The sequence below is a fragment of the Hermetia illucens genome, chromosome 2 (assembly GCF_905115235.1).
Source record: "Hermetia illucens chromosome 2, iHerIll2.2.curated.20191125, whole genome shotgun sequence".
In the NCBI taxonomy this organism is placed as follows: domain Eukaryota; kingdom Metazoa; phylum Arthropoda; class Insecta; order Diptera; family Stratiomyidae; genus Hermetia; species Hermetia illucens.
The window spans coordinates 14666514-14686147 of NC_051850.1; the positions used below are offsets into that span (position 1 = coordinate 14666514).

A 19634-nucleotide genomic window follows, 5' to 3' on the forward strand; every position below is an offset into this window, starting at 1 on the left:
AAATCTAATTGACAGGGAGTAAAGGCAAATGCAATATCCTTACCAGGCTCTATATTGTCAGTGTAAGGTGTAGGTGTATATTGTGTTGGTGTTTTGTGAAAATCGGCAGTTTCATCAGCCAGAGAACTTATGTCAATAACATTAGCTAAACTATCACTACTCACTACCCTAACCAAAGTGACAGGCTGTTCGCCTTCTTCCTCAACGGTTTGAATAGTTGTAACTTCTGGTTTTTCATCTTTTAATTTTTTATAACCCTTAGTTTTTATAACTTTTTTCTTTGGCTTGGCACCATCTATGGAAACTTCAGCTTCAATAATTTCCTCAGGTAATTCTTCTAATGGGATCGTTTGAACCGGAGAATCTTCAGTTGGTACTGTTTCTTCAATTAAGAGCGTTCTAACAGGTTCTTTTTCATCTTCAATGATGGTCTGGATTTTCGTTACTTCCTCTTTCTCACCTTTAAGCCTCTTAACTGTTTTAGTTTTGACCACCGTTTTCTTAGGTTTACCCTCTTTCGATTTCGATTCAACAACGATAACCTCCATCGGTAATTCGCGTGCTTCCACCATTTCACCAGGCATGGTTTCAACTTCTTCTTTAGGCACATCTGCGATATTTACGGAGGATATTGGTTCCTTCCCTTCTTCTTCGATAATCTGAATTTCCATTATCTCATCGTGATCTCCCTTCGGCTTTCGGAATTTTTTCTGACGAACAACTTTCTTTTTTATCTCTCCTGTATCAGTTGGAGAGGAATCTTCACGAACAATTTCTGGAAATTCCTCTATGAAGATGGGCTCTTCCTGTTGTTCTTCCGTCAAAGGTTTCTCGATTTCCTCCACCGAAACCGTCGTCACTGGTTCCTTCTCATATTCCTCCACAGTTTGAATTTTCGTGATTTCTTGTTTATCCCCTTTTATCTTTTTGATAATACGAGTTTTAACTACTGTCTTTTTAAGCTTACCATCATCACCCACGGAGAAATATACAGTTTTTTGTTCTGGGAGTTCCTCCACAACTTCTACGGGTTTTTCGGACTTCCGGCGCCGTTTCAATCTCTCAACACTAATGCTGGTAGAAGGTTCTTCTCCTTCTTTTTTGATCGTCTCAATTTTGGTAGTTTCCTCATGAGGACCATGTTTCTTCTTTATTGTTCTCACTTTTGCGACATCTTGCGTGACAACACCGTCGTCGCTTACCCTCTCTTTAATAATAACCTTCTCTGGAAGTTCCTCTATAATTTCCGGTTCTATTATAGGAATTTCCTCAACCACAACATTTGCAGCTTGTATTTTACCATCTTCCTCGATAGTCTCGATTTTAGTAACTTTTTCTTTGTCCCCTTTTACCTTTTTCAATATCCTGGTTTTCGAAATTTTCTTGGTTGGCTTCCCTTCCTTATCTCTTCTTTCGTATATGGTGATTTGCTCGGGAAGCTCGTGGATTTCTTCACCCTCTCCTGCAAAGTCGTTGGGTTGCTGGGCTTCTTCAATCGTTACAGTGGTCACTGGTTCTTTATCGTCTTCTTCCACTGTCTCCACTTTGGTAATCTCTTGCTTATCACCTTTAGTTCTCTGAATAACCCTAGTCCTAACAGTTTTCTTTTTCGGCACCCCGTCCTTTGCGATCGTCTCGAATACTGCCACCTGCTCAGGCAGTTCCCTAATTACAACTTCCTCCTCCTCAGGCTTCGTGGTTTCTTCTACCGTGACGGTTGTGAGTGGGGCCTTATCGTCCTCTTCAAAGGTTTCGATCTTGGTGACTTCTTGTTTATCCCCTTTGTCCTTTTTGAAAACTTTAGTTCTGACAACCTTTTTCTTCGGTTTCCCCTCTTTTGTGATGGTCTCAAACACGGAAACTTGTTCAGGTAATTCTTCGATCTTGTAAGCTTCTTCTGGGACTTCCTCCGGCTTAGGACCTTCTTCGATAATTACGGTGGTGACAGGCTTTTGGTCATCTTCTTCAACGGTTTCGATCTTGGTGACCTCCTGTTTATCACCCTTCGTCTTCTTGATTACTCGAGTTTTGACGGTTTTCTTCTTTGGCTTTCCTTCCTTGGTGACTGTTTCGAGAACGGTAACCTGTTCGGGAAGTTCCTCGACTAGAGTTTCTTCTTCCTCTGGTTTCTTAACCTCTTCGACGGTAAGGGTTGTGACTGGGGCCTTATCGTCTTCCTCAACGGTTTCGATCTTGGTAACTTCTTGTTTATCACCCTTAATTTTCTTGAGAACTTTAGTTTTGACAACCTTTTTCTTGGGTTTTCCCTCCTTTGTGATTGTCTCGAAGACAGTAACTTGTTCAGGTAATTCCTCGATCTTATGAGTTTCTTCAGGAACTTCCTCTGGTTTAGGACCTTCTTCGACTGTTACGGTGGTGACAGGCTTTTGGTCATCTTCTTCAACGGTTTCGATCTTGGTGACCTCCTGTTTATCACCCTTCGTCTTCTTGATTACTCGAGTCTTGACGGTTTTCTTCTTAGGCTTTCCTTCCTTCGTGACTGTTTCGAGAACAGTGACCTGTTCGGGAAGCTCCTCGACTAGAGTTTCTTCTTCCTCTGGTTTCTTAACTTCTTCGACGGTAACAGTTGTGACTGGGGCTTTATCGTCTTCCTCAACGGTTTCGATCTTGGTGACTTCTTGTTTATCACCCTTAATTTTCTTGAGAACTTTAGTTTTGACAACCTTTTTCTTGGGTTTTCCCTCCTTTGTGATTGTCTCGAAGACAGTAACTTGCTCAGGTAATTCCTCGATCTTATGAGTTTCTTCAGGAACTTCCTCTGGTTTAGGACCTTCTTCGACTGTTACGGTGGTGACAGGCTTTTGGTCATCTTCTTCAACGGTTTCGATCTTGGTGACCTCCTGTTTATCACCCTTCGTCTTCTTGATTACTCGAGTCTTGACGGTTTTCTTCTTAGGCTGTCCTTCCTTCGTGACTGTTTCGAGAACAGTGACCTGTTCGGGAAGCTCCTCGACTAGAGTTTCTTCTTCCTCTGGTTTCTTAACTTCTTCGACAGTAACGGTTGTGACTGGGGCCTTATCGTCTTCCTCGACGGTTTCGATCTTGGTAACTTCCTGTTTATCACCCTTTATCTTCTTGAGAACCTTAGTTTTAACAACCTTTTTCTTGGGTTTCCCCTCCTTTGTGACTGTCTCGAAGACAGTAACTTGTTCAGGTAATTCCTCGATCTTATGAGTTTCTTCAGGAACTTCCTCTGGTTTAGGACCTTCTTCGACTGTTACGGTGGTGACAGGCTTTTGGTCATCTTCTTCAACGGTTTCGATCTTGGTGACCTCCTGTTTATCACCCTTCGTCTTCTTGATTACTCGAGTCTTGACGGTTTTCTTCTTAGGCTTTCCTTCCTTCGTGACTGTTTCGAGAACAGTGACTTGTTCGGGAAGCTCCTCGACTAGAGTTTCTTCTTCCTCTGGTTTCTTAACTTCTTCGACGGTAACGGTTGTGACTGGGGCCTTATCGTCTTCCTCGACGGTTTCGATCTTGGTAACTTCCTGTTTATCACCCTTTATCTTCTTGAGAACCTTAGTTTTAACAACCTTTTTCTTGGGTTTCCCCTCCTTTGTGACTGTCTCGAAGACAGTAACTTGTTCAGGTAATTCCTCGATCTTATGAGTTTCTTCAGGAACTTCCTCTGGTTTAGGACCTTCTTCGACTGTTACGGTGGTGACAGGCTTTTGGTCATCTTCTTCAACGGTTTCGATCTTGGTGACCTCCTGTTTATCACCCTTCGTCTTCTTGATTACTCGAGTCTTGACGGTTTTCTTCTTAGGCTTTCCTTCCTTCGTGACTGTTTCGAGAACAGTGACCTGTTCAGGAAGCTCCTCGACTAGAGTTTCTTCTTCCTCTGGTTTCTTAACTTCTTCGACGGTAACAGTTGTGACTGGGGCTTTATCGTCTTCCTCAACGGTTTCGATCTTGGTGACTTCTTGTTTATCACCCTTAATTTTCTTGAGAACTTTAGTTTTGACAACCTTTTTCTTGGGTTTTCCCTCCTTTGTGATTGTCTCGAAGACAGTAACTTGTTCAGGTAATTCCTCGATCTTATAAGTTTCTTCAGGAACTTCCTCTGGTTTAGGACCTTCTTCGACTGTTACGGTGGTGACAGGCTTTTGGTCATCTTCTTCAACGGTTTCGATCTTGGTGACCTCCTGTTTATCACCCTTCGTCTTCTTGATTACTCGAGTCTTGACGGTTTTCTTCTTAGGCTTTCCTTCCTTCGTGACTGTTTCGAGAACAGTGACCTGTTCGGGAAGCTCCTCGACTAGAGTTTCTTCTTCCTCTGGTTTCTTAACTTCTTCGACGGTAACGGTTGTGACTGGGGCCTTATCGTCTTCCTCGACGGTTTCGATCTTGGTAACTTCCTGTTTATCACCCTTTATCTTCTTGAGAACCTTAGTTTTAACAAACTTTTTCTTGGGTTTCCCTTCCTTTGTGACTGTCTCGAAGACAGTAACTTGTTCAGGTAATTCCTCGATCTTATGAGTTTCTTCAGGAACTTCCTCTGGTTTAGGACCTTCTTCGACTGTTACGGTGGTGACAGGCTTTTGGTCATCTTCTTCAACGGTTTCGATCTTGGTGACCTCCTGTTTATCACCCTTCGTCTTCTTGATTACTCGAGTCTTGACGGTTTTCTTCTTAGGCTTTCCTTCCTTCGTGACTGTTTCGAGAACAGTGACCTGTTCGGGAAGCTCCTCGACTAGAGTTTCTTCTTCCTCTGGTTTCTTAACTTTTTCGACGGTAACAGTTGTGACTGGGGCTTTATCGTCTTCCTCAACGGTTTCGATCTTGGTGACTTCTTGTTTATCACCCTTAATTTTCTTGAGAACTTTAGTTTTGACAACCTTTTTCTTGGGTTTTCCCTCCTTTGTGATTGTCTCGAAGACAGTAACTTGTTCAGGTAATTCCTCGATCTTATGAGTTTCTTCAGGAACTTCCTCTGGTTTAGGACCTTCTTCGACTGTTACGGTGGTGACAGGCTTTCGGTCATCTTCTTCAACGGTTTCGATCTTGGTGACCTCCTGTTTATCACCCTTCGTCTTCTTGATTACTCGAGTCTTGACGGTTTTCTTCTTAGGCTTTCCTTCCTTCGTGACTGTTTCGAGAACAGTGACCTGTTCGGGAAGCTCCTCGACTAGAGTTTCTTCTTCCTCTGGTTTCTTAACTTCTTCGACGGTAACGGTTGTGACTGGGGCCTTATCGTCTTCCTCGACGGTTTCGATCTTGGTAACTTCCTGTTTATCACCCTTTATCTTCTTGAGAACCTTAGTTTTAACAACCTTTTTCTTGGGTTTCCCCTCCTTTGTGACTGTCTCGAAGACAGTAACTTGTTCAGGTAATTCCTCGATCTTATGAGTTTCTTCAGGAACTTCCTCTGGTTTAGGACCTTCTTCGACTGTTACGGTGGTGACAGGCTTTTGGTCATCTTCTTCAACGGTTTCGATCTTGGTGACCTCCTGTTTATCACCCTTCGTCTTCTTGATTACTCGAGTCTTGACGGTTTTCTTCTTAGGCTTTCCTTCCTTCGTGACTGTTTCGAGAACAGTGACCTGTTCAGGAAGCTCCTCGACTAGAGTTTCTTCTTCCTCTGGTTTCTTAACTTCTTCGACGGTAACGGTTGTGACTGGGGCCTTATCGTCTTCCTCGACGGTTTCGATCTTGGTGACTTCTTGTTTATCACCCTTAATTTTCTTAAGAACTTTAGTTTTGACAACCTTTTTCTTGGGTTTTCCCTCCTTTGTGATTGTCTCGAAGACAGTAACTTGTTCAGGTAATTCCTCGATCTTATGAGTTTCTTCAGGAACTTCCTCTGGTTTAGGACCTTCTTCGACTGTTACGGTGGTGACAGGCTTTTGGTCATCTTCTTCAACGGTTTCGATCTTGGTGACCTCCTGTTTATCACCCTTCGTCTTCTTGATTACTCGAGTCTTGACGGTTTTCTTCTTAGGCTTTCCTTCCTTCGTGACTGTTTCGAGAACAGTGACCTGTTCGGGAAGCTCCTCGACTAGAGTTTCTTCTTCCTCTGGTTTCTTAACTTCTTCGACGGTAACGGTTGTGACTGGGGCCTTATCGTCTTCCTCGACGGTTTCGATTTTGGTAACTTCCTGTTTATCACCCTTTATCTTCTTGAGAACCTTAGTTTTAACAACCTTTTTCTTGGGTTTCCCCTCCTTTGTGATTGTCTCGAAGACAGTAACTTGTTCAGGTAATTCCTCGATCTTATGAGCTTCTTCAGGAACTTCCTCTGGTTTAGGACCTTCTTCGACTGTTATGGTGGTGACAGGCTTTTGGTCATCTTCTTCAACGGTTTCGATCTTGGTGACCTCCTGTTTATCACCCTTCGTCTTCTTGATTACTCGAGTCTTGACGGTTTTCTTCTTAGGCTTTCCTTCCTTCGTGACTGTTTCGAGAACAGTGACCTGTTCGGGAAGCTCCTCGACTAGAGTTTCTTCTTCCTCTGGTTTCTTAACTTCTTCGACGGTAACGGTTGTAACTGGGGCCTTATCATCTTCCTCGACGGTTTCGATCTTGGTAACTTCCTGTTTATCACCCTTTATCTTCTTGAGAACCTTAGTTTTAACGATCTTTTTCTTGGGTTTCCCCTCCTTTGTAACTGTCTCGAAAACGGTAACTTGTTCAGGTAACTCCTCGATCTTATGAGTTTCTTCAGGAACTTCCTCCGGCTTAGGACCTTCTTCGACAATTACGGTGGTGACAGGCTTTTCGTCATCTTCTTCAACGGTTTCGATCTTGGTGACCTCCTGTTTATCACCCTTCGTCTTCTTGATTACTCGAGTTTTGACGGTTTTCTTCTTAGGCTTTCCTTCCTTCGTGACTGTTTCGAGAACGGTGACCTGTTCGGGAAGTTCCTCCACTAGAGTTTCTTCTTCCTCTGGTTTCTTAACCTCTTCCACAGTAACGGTTGTGACTGGGGCCTTATCGTCTTCCTCGACGGTTTCGATCTTGGTAACTTCTTGTTTATCGCCCTTGATCTTCTTGAGAACCTTAGTTTTGACAACCTTTTTCTTGGGTTTTCCCTCCTTTGTGATTGTCTCGAAGACAGTAACTTGTTCAGGTAATTCCTCGATCTTGTGAGTTTCATCAGGAACTTCCTCTGGTTTAGGACCTTCTTCGACAGTCACGGTGGTGACAGGCTTTTGGTCATCTTCTTCAACGGTTTCGATCTTGGTGACCTCCTGTTTATCACCCTTCGTCTTCTTGATTACTCGAGTCTTGACGGTTTTCTTCTTAGGCTGTCCTTCTTTCGTGACTGTTTCGAGAACAGTGACCTGTTCGGGAAGCTCCTCGACTAGAGTTTCTTCTTTCTCTGGTTTCTTAACTTCTTCGATAGTAACGGTTGTGACTGGGGCCTTATCGTCTTCCTCGACGGTTTCGATCTTGGTAATTTCTTGTTTATCGCCCTTTATCTTCTTGAGAACCTTAGTTTTCACAACCGTTTTCTTGGGTTTTCCCTCCTTTGTGACTGTCTCGAAAATGGTAACTTGTTCAGGTAACTCCTCGATCTTATGAGTTTCTTCAGACACTTCCTCTGGTTTGGGTGCCTCTTCGATTGTTACAGTCGTGACTGGTTTCTGGTCATCCTCTTGAACGGTTTCGATCTTAGTGATCTCCTGTTTATCACCCTTTGTTTTCTTAATTACCCGTGTTTTGACGGTTTTCTTCTTAGGCTTTCCTTCCTTGGTGACTGTTTCGAGAATGGTAACCTGTTCCGGAAGTTCCTCAACCACAATTTGTTCCTCCTCTGGTTTCCCAATTTCTTCGACGGTAACGGTTGTGACTGGGGCTTTGTCATCTTCCTCAACAGTTTCGATCTTGGTGACTTCTTGCTTGTCACCCTTGATCTTCTTGAGAACCTTACTTTTGATAATCTTTTTCTTGGGTTTACCCTCTTTTGTGACCGTTTCAAAAATAGTAACTTCTTCAGGGAGTTCTTCCATAGTCTGAATTTCTTCAGGAACTTCCTGTGGTTTAGGACCTTCTTCGACAGTTACGGTGGTGATAGGTTTCTGGTCATCCACTTCAACGGTTTCGATCTTGGTGACCTCCTGTTTATCACCCTTGGTCTTCTTAATTACCCGTGTTTTGACGGTTTTTTTCTGTGGCCTTCCTTCCTTAGTCACTGTTTCGAGAACGGTAACCTGTTCCGGAAGCTCCTCAACCACAATTTCCTCCTCTGGTTTCTCGATATCTTCGACCATGACGGTTGTGACTGGGGCTCTGTCGTCCTCCTCAACCGTTTCGATCTTGGTGACCTCCTGTTTATCACCCTTCGTCTTCCTAATTATCCGTGTCTTCACGGTTTTCTTCTGGGGCCTTCCTTCCTTAGTCACTGTTTCAAGAACGGTAACCTGTTCCGGAAGTTCCTCAACCACAATTTCCCCCTCCTCTGGTTTCTCAAGTTCTTCGACCGTGACGGTTGTGACTGGTGCCTTGTCATCTTCCTCAATGGTTTCGATCTTGGTAACTTCTTGTTTATCGCCCTTGATCTTCTTGAGAACCTTAGTTTTGACAACCTTTTTCTTGGGTTTTCCCTCCTTTGTGACTGTCTCGAAAACAGTTACTTGTTCAGGCAATTCTTCAATCTTTTGCGTTTCTTGAGGGACTTCCTCTGGTTTAGGAACTTTTTCGACTGTGACGGTGGTGACAGGTTTCTGGTCATCCTCTTCAACGGTTTCGATCTTGGTGACCTCCTGTTTATCACCCTTCGTCTTCTTGATTACTCGAGTCTTGACGGTTTTTTTCTTTGGCTTACCTTCCTTTGTGATCGTCTCGAGAACGGTGACCTGTTCGGGAAGTTCCTCAACTAGAGTTTCCTCCTCTTCCGGTTTCTTAACTTCTTTAACTGTAACAGTTGTTACCGGAGCCATTTCGTCCTCTTCAATGGTTTCGATTTTGGTGATTTCCTGTTTATCACCCTTTGTCTTTTTGATTACTCTAGTTTTGACCGTTTTCTTCTTTGGCTTTCCTTCCCTGGTAACTGTTTCGAGAACGGTAATCTGTTCGGGAAGTTCCTCAACTAGAGTTGGTTCCTCTGGTTTCAGCACTTCTTCTACGATAACAGTTGTAATTGGAGCCTTGTCATCCTCCTCAACAGTTTCGACCTTGGTGATTTCTTGCTTGCCACCTTTGATCTTCTTGAGAACCTTTGTCCTGACGATCTTTTTGGTTGGTTTACCTTCTTTGGTGATTGTCTCAATCACAGTAACCTGTTCGGGTAGTTCCTCTATCTTCTCAGTTTCTGTTGGAACTTCTTCTGGCTTCGATCCTTTCTCGACTGTTAGGATGGCGACTGGCTCCTTATCACCCTCATTCTTGTCACCCTTTGTCACTTTGATAACTCGAGACTTTACGGTCTTTTTCTTTCGCTTTCCTTCCCCTGTGACTGTGTCAAGGATAGGAAGTTCCTCTACTTCAATTTCCTCTTCAGCGTTGGTTACAGCATCGTTAGCAACCTCGCTGGCCGTTTCACCCTCTACATTCCGTGGTTCCGTATATATATAGTTTTTGTTATCAACCTTACCTTGTGAAATTTCAGTGCCTATTGGGAAGACCTCAGATTGTTCCATTGTATCTTCCGTATCCTCTGCGGCGTGTTCTCCGAGATCCTCGACTGTAACGCTAGTGATCGGAGCTTTGTCATCCTCCTCAACGGTTTCGATTTTGATGATTTCTTTTTTGTCGCCTTTGGTCTTTTTGAGCACTCTGGTTTTGACAACCTTCTTCTTGGGCTTGCCTTCCTTCGTGATTATCTCAAACACAGTTACTTGTTCTGGCAGTTCCTCGATCATGTGACTTTCTTCAGAGATTCCCTTTGGTTTAGGACCCTCTTCGACTGTTACGGTGGTGACTGGTTTCTGGTCATCTTCTTCAACGGTTTCGATCTTGGTGACTTCCTGTTTATCACCCTTCGTCTTCTTGATTACTCGAGTCTTGACGGTTTTCTTCTTAGGCTTTCCTTCTTTGGTGACTGTTTCGAGAACGGTAACCTGTTCGGGAAGCTCCTCGACTAGAGTTTGTTCTTCCTCTGGTTTCTTAACTTCTTCGACAGTAACGGTTGTGACTGGGGCCTTATCGTCTTCCTCAACAGTTTCGATCTTGGTGACTTCTTGTTTATCACCCTTGATTTTCTTGAGAACCTTAGTTTTGACAACCTTTTTCTTGGGTTTTCCCTCCTTTGTGACTGTCTCGAAAACTGTAACTTGTTCAGGTAATTCTTCTACCTTGTGAGTTTCTTCAGGGACTTCCTCTGGTTTAGGACCTTCTTCGATTGTTACGGTGGTGACTGGTTTTTGATCATCTTCTTCAACGGTTTCGATCTTGGTTACCTCCTGTTTATCACCCTTCGTCTTCTTGATTACTCGGGTCTTGACGGTTTTCTTCTTTGGCTTTCCTTCCTTGGTGACTGTTTCGAGAACGGTAACTTGTTCGGGAAGCTCCTCGACTAGAGTTTGTTCTTCCTCTGGTTTCTTAACTTCTTCGACAGTAACGGTTGTGACTGGGGCCTTATCGTCTTCTTCAACGGTTTCGATCTTGGTGACTTCTTGTTTATCACCCTTGATCTTCTTGAGAACTTTAGTCTTGACAACCTTTTTCTTGGGTTTGCCCTCCTTCGTGACTGTCTCGAACACGGTAACTTGTTCCGGTAATTCTTCTACCTTGTGAGTTTCTTCAGGGACTTCCTCTGGTTTGGGACCTTCTTCGATTGTTACGGTGGTGACGGGCTTTTGGTCATCCTCTTCAACGGTTTCGATCTTGGTGACCTCCTGTTTATCACCCTTCGTCTTCTTGATTACTCGAGTCTTGACGGTTTTCTTCTTTGGCTTTCCTTCCTTGGTGACTGTTTCGAGAACGGTAACCTGTTCGGGAAGCTCCTCGACTAGAGTTTGTTCTTCCTCTGGTTTTTTAACTTCTTCGACAGTAACGGTTGTGACTGGGGCCTTATCGTCTTCCTCAACGGTTTCGATCTTGGTGACTTCTTGTTTATCACCCTTGATTTTCTTGAGAACCTTAGTTTTAACAACCTTTTTCTTGGGTTTTCCCTCCTTTGTGACTGTCTCGAAAACGGTAACTTGTTCAGGTAATTCTTCTACCTTGTGAGTTTCTTCAGGGACTTCCTCTGGTTTAGGACCTTCTTCGATTGTTACGGTGGTGATTGGTTTTTGATCATCTTCTTCAACGGTTTCGATCTTGGTTACCTCCTGTTTATCACCCTTCGTCTTCTTGATTACTCGAGTCTTGACGGTTTTCTTCTTTGGCTTTCCTTCCTTGGTGACTGTTTCGAGAACGGTAACTTGTTCGGGAAGCTCCTCGACTAGAGTTTGTTCTTCCTCTGGTTTCTTAACTTCTTCGACAGTAACGGTTGTGACTGGGGCCTTATCGTCTTCTTCAACGGTTTCGATCTTGGTGACTTCTTGTTTATCACCCTTGATCTTCTTGAGAACTTTAGTCTTGACAACCTTTTTCTTGGGTTTGCCCTCCTTCGTGACTGTCTCGAACACGGTAACTTGTTCCGGTAATTCTTCTACCTTGTGAGTTTCTTCAGGGACTTCCTCTGGTTTGGGACCTTCTTCGATTGTTACGGTGGTGACGGGCTTTTGGTCATCCTCTTCAACGGTTTCGATCTTGGTGACCTCCTGTTTATCACCCTTCGTCTTCTTGATTACTCGAGTCTTGACGGTTTTCTTCTTTGGCTTTCCTTCCTTGGTGACTGTTTCGAGAACGGTAACCTGTTCGGGAAGCTCCTCGACTAGAGTTTCTTCTTCCTCTGGTTTTTTAACTTCTTCGACAGTAACGGTTGTGACTGGGGCCTTATCGTCTTCCTCAACGGTTTCGATCTTGGTGACTTCTTGTTTATCACCCTTGATTTTCTTGAGAACCTTAGTTTTAACAACCTTTTTCTTGGGTTTTCCCTCCTTTGTGACTGTCTCGAAAACGGTAACTTGTTCAGGTAATTCTTCTACCTTGTGAGTTTCTTCAGGGACTTCCTCTGGTTTAGGACCTTCTTCGATTGTTACGGTGGTGATTGGTTTTTGATCATCTTCTTCAACGGTTTCGATCTTGGTTACCTCCTGTTTATCACCCTTCGTCTTCTTGATTACTCGAGTCTTGACGGTTTTCTTCTTTGGCTTTCCTTCCTTGGTGACTGTTTCGAGAACGGTAACTTGTTCGGGAAGCTCCTCGACTAGAGTTTGTTCTTCCTCTGGTTTCTTAACCTCTTCGACAGTAACGGTTGTGACTGGGGCCTTATCGTCTTCCTCAACGGTTTCGATCTTGGTGACTTCTTGTTTATCACCCTTAATTTTCTTGAGAACTTTAGTTTTGACAACCTTTTTCTTGGGTTTTCCCTCCTTTGTGACTGTCTCGAATACAGTAACTTGTTCAGGTAATTCTTCGACCTTGTGGGTTTCTTCAGGAGCTTCCTCTGGTTTAGGACCTTCTTCGACCGTTACGGTGGTGATAGGCTTTTGGTCATCTTCTTCGATAGTTTCGATCTTGGTGACCTCCTGTTTATCACCCTTCGTCTTCTTGATTACTCGTGTCTTGACGGTTTTCTTCTTAGGCTTTCCTTCTTTGGTGACTATTTCGACAACGGTAACCTGTTCGGGAAGCTCCTCGACTAGAGTTTGTTCTTCCTCTGGTTTCTTAACTTCTTCGACAGTAACGGTTGTGACTGGGGCCTTATCGTCTTCCTCAACGGTTTCGATCTTGGTGACTTCTTGTTTATCACCCTTGATTTTCTTGAGAACCTTAGTTTTGACAACCTTTTTCTTGGGTTTTCCCTCCTTTGTGACTGTCTCGAAAACGGTAACTTGTTCAGGTAATTCTTCGACCTTGTGAGTTTCTTCAGGAACTTCTTCTGGTTTAGGGCCTTCTTCGACTGTTACGGTGGTGACTGGTTTCTGGTCATCTTCCTCAACGGTTTCGATCTTGGTGACCTCCTGTTTATCACCCCTCGTCTTCTTGATTACTCGGGTCTTGACGATTTTCTTCTTTGGCTTTCCTTCCTTGGTGACTGTTTCGAGAACGGTAACCTGTTCGGGAAGCTCCTCGACTAGAGGTTGTTCTTCCTCTGGTTTCTTAACTTGCTCCACAGTAACGGTTGTGACTGGGGCCTTATCGTCTTCCTCAACGGTTTCGATTTTGGTGACTTCTTGTTTATCACCCTTGATTTTCTTGAGAACTTTAGTTTTGACAACCTTTTTCTTGGGTTTTCCCTCCTTTGTGACTGTCTCGAATACGGTAACTTGTTCAGGTAATTCTTCTACCTTCTGGGTTTCTTCAGGAACTTCTTCTGGTTTGGGGCCCTCTTCGACTGTTACGGTGGTGATAGGCTTTTGGTCATCTTCTTCGATAGTTTCGATCTTGGTTACCTCCTGTTTATCACCCTTCGTTTTCTTGATTACTCGTGTCTTGACGGTTTTCTTCTTTGGCTTTCCTTCCTTGGTGACTGTTTCGAGAACGGTAACCTGTTCGGGAAGCTCCTCGACTAGAGTTTGTTCTTCCTCTGGTTTCTTAACTTCTTCGACAGTAACGGTTGTGACTGGGGCCTTATCGTCTTCCTCAACGGTTTCGATCTTGGTGACTTCTTGTTTATCACCCTTGATTTTCTTGAGAACCTTAGTTTTGACAACCTTTTTCTTGGGTTTTCCCTCCTTTGTGACTGTCTCGAAAACGGTAACTTGTTCGGGTAATTCTTCGACCTTGTGAGTTTCTTCAGTAGCTTCCTCTGGTTTAGGACGTTCTTCGACCGTTACGGTGGTGATAGGCTTTTGGTCATCTTCTTCGATAGTTTCGATCTTGGTTACCTCCTGTTTATCACCCTTCGTTTTCTTGATTACTCGTGTCTTGACGGTTTTCTTCTTTGGCTTTCCTTCCTTGGTGACTGTTTCGAGAACGGTAACCTGTTCGGGAAGCTCCTCGACTAGAGTTTCTTCTTCCTCTGGTTTCTTAACTTCCTCCACAGTAACGGTTGTGACTGGGGCCTTATCGTCTTCCTCAACGGTTTCGATTTTGGTGACTTCTTGTTTATCACCCTTGATTTTCTTGAGAACTTTAGTTTTGACAACCTTTTTCTTGGGTTTTCCCTCCTTTGTGACTGTCTCGAAAACGGTAACTTGTTCAGGTAATTCTTCTACCTTGTGGGTTTCTTCAGTAGCTTCCTCTGGTTTAGGACGTTCTTCGACCGTTACGGTGGTGATAGGCTTTTGGTCATCTTCTTCGATAGTTTCGATCTTGGTGACCTCCTGTTTATCACCCTTCGTCTTCTTGATTACTCGTGTCTTGATGGTTTTCTTCTTTGGCTTTCCTTCCTTGGTGATTGTTTCGAGAACGGTAACCTGTTCGGGAAGCTCCTCGACTAGAGTTTCTTCTTCCTCTGGTTTCTTAACTTCTTCGACAGTAACGGTTGTGACTGGGGCCTTATCGTCTTCCTCAACGGTTTCGATCTTGGTGACTTCTTGTTTATCACCCTTGATTTTCTTGAGAACCTTAGTTTTGACAACCTTTTTCTTGGGTTTTCCCTCCTTTGTGACTGTCTCGAAAACGGTAACTTGTTCGGGTAATTCTTCGACCTTGTGAGTTTCTTCAGGAACTTCTTCTGGTTTAGGGCCCTCTTCGACTGTTACGGTGGTGACTGGTTTCTGGTCATCTTCTTCAACGATTTCGATCTTGGTGACCTCCTGTTTATCACCCTTCGTCTTCTTGATTACTCGAGTCTTGACGGTTTTCTTCTTTGGCTTTCCTTCCTTGGTGACTGTTTCGAGAACGGTAACTTGTTCGGGAAGCTCCTCGACTAGAGTTTGTTCTTCCTCTGGTTTCTTAACTTCTTCGACAGTAACGGTTGTGACTGGGGCCTTATCGTCTTCTTCAACGGTTTCGATCTTGGTGACTTCTTGTTTATCACCCTTGATTTTCTTGAGAACCTTAGTTTTGATAACCTTTTTCTTGGGTTTTCCCTCCTTTGTGACTGTCTCGAAAACGGTAACTTGTTCAGGTAATTCTTCGACCTTGTGAGTTTCTTCAGGAACTTCTTCTGGTTTGGGGCCCTCTTCGACTGTTACGGTGGTGATAGGCTTTTGGTCATCTTCTTCGATAGTTTCGATCTTGGTGACCTCCTGTTTATCACCCTTCGTCTTCTTGATTACTCGAGTCTTGACGGTTTTCTTCTTTGGCTTTCCTTCCTTGGTGACTGTTTCGAGAACGGTAACCTGTTCGGGAAGCTCCTCGACTAGAGGTTGTTCTTCCTCTGGTTTCTTAACTTCTTCGACAGTAACGGTTGTGACTGGGGCCTTATCGTCTTCCTCAACGGTTTCGATCTTGGTGACTTCTTGTTTATCACCCTTGATTTTCTTGAGAACTTTAGTTTTGACAACCTTTTTCTTGGGTTTTCCCTCCTTTGTGACTGTCTCGAAAACAGTAACTTGTTCAGGTAATTCTTCTACCTTGTGGGTTTCTTCAGGAGCTTCCTCTGGTTTAGGACGTTCTTCGACCGTTACGGTGGTGATAGGCTTTTGGTCATCTTCTTCGATAGTTTCGATCTTGGTGACCTCCTGTTTATCACCCTTCGTCTTCTTGATTACTCGAGTCTTGACGGTTTTCTTCTTTGGCTTTCCTTCCTTGGTGACTGTTTCGAGAACGGTAACCTGTTCGGGAAGCTCCTCGACTAGAGTGTGTTCTTCCTCTGGTTTCTTAACTTCTTCGACAGTAACGGTTGTGACTGGGGCCTTATCGTCTTCTTCAACGGTTTCGATCTTGGTGACTTCTTGTTTGTCACCCTTGATCTTCTTGAGAACCTTAGTTTTGATAACCTTTTTCTTGGGTTTTCCCTCCTTCGTGACTGTCTCGAATACGGTAACTTGTTCAGGTAATTCTTCTACCTTGTGGGTTTCTTCAGGAGCTTCCTCTGGTTTAGGACGTTCTTCGACCGTTACGGTGGTGATAGGCTTTTGGTCATCTTCTTCGATAGTTTCGATCTTGGTGACCTCCTGTTTATCACCCTTCGTCTTCTTGATTACTCGTGTCTTGACGGTTTTCTTCTTTGGCTTTCCTTCCTTGGTGACTGTTTCGAGAACGGTAACCTGTTCGGGAAGCTCCTCGACTAGAGTTTCTTCTTCCTCTGGTTTCTTAACTTCTTCGACAGTAACGGTTGTGACTGGGGCCTTATCGTCTTCCTCAACAGTTTCGATCTTGGTGACTTCTTGTTTATCACCCTTGATTTTCTTGAGAACCTTAGTTTTGACAACCTTTTTCTTGGGTTTTCCCTCCTTTGTGACTGTCTCGAAAACTGTAACTTGTTCAGGTAATTCTTCGACCTTCTGAGTTTCTTCAGGAACTTCCTCTGGTTTAGGGCCTTCTTCGACTGTTACGGTAGTGACTGGTTTCTGGTCATCTTCCTCAACGGTTTCGATCTTGGTTACTTCCTGTTTATCACCCTTCGTCTTCTTGATTACTCGTGTCTTGACGGTTTTCTTCTTTGGCTTTCCTTCCTTGGTGATTGTTTCGAGAACGGTAACCTGTTCGGGAAGCTCCTCGACTAGAGTTTCTTCTTCCTCTGGTTTCTTAACTTCTTCGACAGTAACGGTTGTGACTGGGGCCTTATCGTCTTCCTCAACGGTTTCGATCTTGGTGACTTCTTGTTTGTCACCCTTGATCTTCTTGAGAACCTTAGTTTTGATAACCTTTTTCTTGGGTTTTCCCTCCTTCGTGACTGTCTCGAAAACCGTAACTTGTTCAGGTAATTCTTCGACCTTGTGAGTTTCTTCAGGAACTTCTTCTGGTTTGGGGCCCTCTTCGACTGTTACGGTGGTGATAGGCTTTTGGTCATCTTCTTCGATAGTTTCGATCTTGGTGACCTCCTGTTTATCACCCTTCGTCTTCTTGATTACTCGGGTCTTGACGATTTTCTTCTTTGGCTTTCCTTCCTTGGTGACTGTTTCGAGAACGGTAACCTGTTCGGGAAGCTCCTCGACTAGAGGTTGTTCTTCCTCTGGTTTCTTAACTTCTTCCACAGTAACGGTTGTGACTGGGGCCTTATCGTCTTCCTCAACGGTTTCGATCTTGGTGACTTCTTGTTTATCACCCTTGATTTTCTTGAGAACTTTAGTTTTGACAACCTTTTTCTTGGGTTTTCCCTCCTTTGTGACTGTTTCGAAAACGGTAACTTGTTCAGGTAATTCTTCTACCTTGTGGGTTTCTTCAGGAGCTTCCTCTGGTTTAGGACGTTCTTCGACCGTTACGGTGGTGATAGGCTTTTGGTCATCCTCTTCGATAGTTTCGATCTTGGTGACCTCCTGTTTATCACCCTTCGTCTTCTTGATTACTCGGGTCTTGACGGTTTTCTTCTTTGGCTTTCCTTCCTTGGTGACTGTTTCGAGAACGGTAACCTGTTCGGGAAGCTCCTCGACTAGAGTTTCTTCTTCCTCTGGTTTCTTAACTTCTTCGACAGTAACGGTTGTGACTGGGGCCTTATCGTCTTCCTCGACGGTTTCGATCTTGGTGACTTCTTGTTTGTCACCCTTGATCTTCTTGAGAACCTTAGTTTTGATAACCTTTTTCTTGGGTTTTCCCTCCTTTGTGACTGTCTCGAAAACGGTAACTTGTTCAGGTAATTCTTCGACCTTGTGAGTTTCTTCAGGAACTTCTTCTGGTTTGGGGCCCTCTTCGACTGTTACGGTGGTGATAGGCTTTTGGTCATCTTCTTCGATAGTTTCGATCTTGGTGACCTCCTGTTTATCACCCTTCGTCTTCTTGATTACTCGAGTCTTGACGGTTTTCTTCTTTGGCTTTCCTTCCTTGGTGACTGTTTCGAGAATGGTAACCTGTTCGGGAAGCTCCTCGACTAGAGTTTCTTCTTCCTCTGGTTTCTTAACTTCTTCGACAGTAACGGTTGTGACTGGGGCCTTATCGTCTTCCTCAACGGTTTCGATCTTGGTGACTTCTTGTTTATCACCCTTGATTTTCTTGAGAACTTTAGTCTTGACAACCTTTTTCTTGGGTTTGCCCTCCTTCGTGACTGTCTCGAACACGGTAACTTGTTCAGGTAATTCTTCTACCTTGTGGGTTTCTTCAGGAGCTTCCTCTGGTTTAGGACCTTCTTCGATTGTTACGGTGGTGATAGGCTTTTGGTCATCTTCTTCGATAGTTTCGATCTTGGTGACCTCCTGTTTATCACCCTTCGTCTTCTTGATTACTCGGGTCTTGACGGTTTTCTTCTTTGGCTTTCCTTCCTTGGTGACTGTTTCGAGAACGGTAACCTGTTCGGGAAGCTCCTCGACTAGAGTTTGTTCTTCCTCTGGTTTCTTAACTTCTTCGACAGTAACGGTTGTGACTGGGGCCTTATCGTCTTCCTCAACGGTTTCGATCTTGGTGACTTCTTGTTTATCACCCTTGATTTTCTTGAGAACCTTAGTTTTGACAACCTTTTTCTTGGGTTTCCCCTCCTTCGTGACTGTCTCGAAAACGGTAACTTGTTCAGGTAATTCTTCGACCTTGTGAGTTTCTTCAGGAACTTCTTCTGGTTTAAGGCCCTCTTCGACTGTTACGGTGGTGACTGGTTTCTGGTCATCTTCTTCAACGATTTCGATCTTGGTGACCTCCTGTTTATCACCCTTCGTTTTCTTGATTACTCGTGTCTTGACGGTTTTCTTCTTTGGCTTTCCTTCCTTGGTGACTGTTTCGAGAACGGTAACTTGTTCGGGAAGCTCCTCGACTAGAGTTTCTTCTTCCTCTGGTTTCTTCACCTCTTCGACAGTAACGGTTGTGACTGGGGCCTTATCGTCTTCCTCAACGGTTTCGATCTTGGTGACTTCTTGTTTTTCACCCTTGATCTTCTTGAGAACCTTAGTTTTGACAACCTTTTTCTTGGGTTTTCCCTCCTTTGTGACTGTCTCGAAAACGGTAACTTGCTCAGGTAATTCTTCTACCTTGTGAGTTTCTTCAGGGACTTTCTCTGGTTTGGGTGCTTCTTCGATTGTTACGGTGGTCACTGGTTTTTGATCATCTTCTTCAACAGTTTCGATCTTGGTTACCTCCTGTTTATCACCCTTCGTCTTCTTGATTACTCGAGTCTTGACGGTTTTCTTCTTTGGCTTTCCTTCCTTGGTGACTGTTTCGAGAACCGTAATTTGTTCGGGAAGCTCCTCGACTAGAGTTTCTTCTTCCTCTGGTTTCTTAACTTCTTCGACAGTAACGGTTGTGACTGGGGCCTTATCGTCTTCCTCAACGGTTTCGATCTTGGTGACTTCTTGTTTATCACCCTTGATTTTCTTGAGAACTTTAGTTTTGACAACCTTTTTCTTGGGTTTTCCCTCCCTTGTGACTGTCTCGAACACGGTAACTTGTTCAGGTAATTCTTCTACCTTGTGAGTTTCTTCAGGGACTTCCTCTGGTTTAGGACCTTCTTCGATTGTTACGGTGGTGACAGGCTTTTGGTCATCCTCTTCGACGGTTTCGATCTTGGTGACTTCCTGTTTATCACCCTTCGTCTTCTTGATTACTCGAGTCTTGACGGTTTTTTTTCTTAGGCTTTCCTTCCTTGGTGACTGTTTCGAGAACGGTAACCTGTTCGGGAAGTTCCTCCACTAGAGTTTCTTCTTCCTCTG

General features: G+C 44.0%; 1 protein-coding gene across 1 annotated transcript in view; it reads right to left on the bottom strand.

The window, feature by feature from the left end:
* LOC119647649 (titin-like) overlaps nt 1–19634 on the bottom strand; it is a 448809-nt gene that overhangs the window by 38089 nt on the left and 391086 nt on the right. The window contains 1 exon segment of the mRNA XM_038048710.1: nt 44–19613. Coding sequence (XP_037904638.1) covers nt 44–19613 — 19570 coding nt within the window.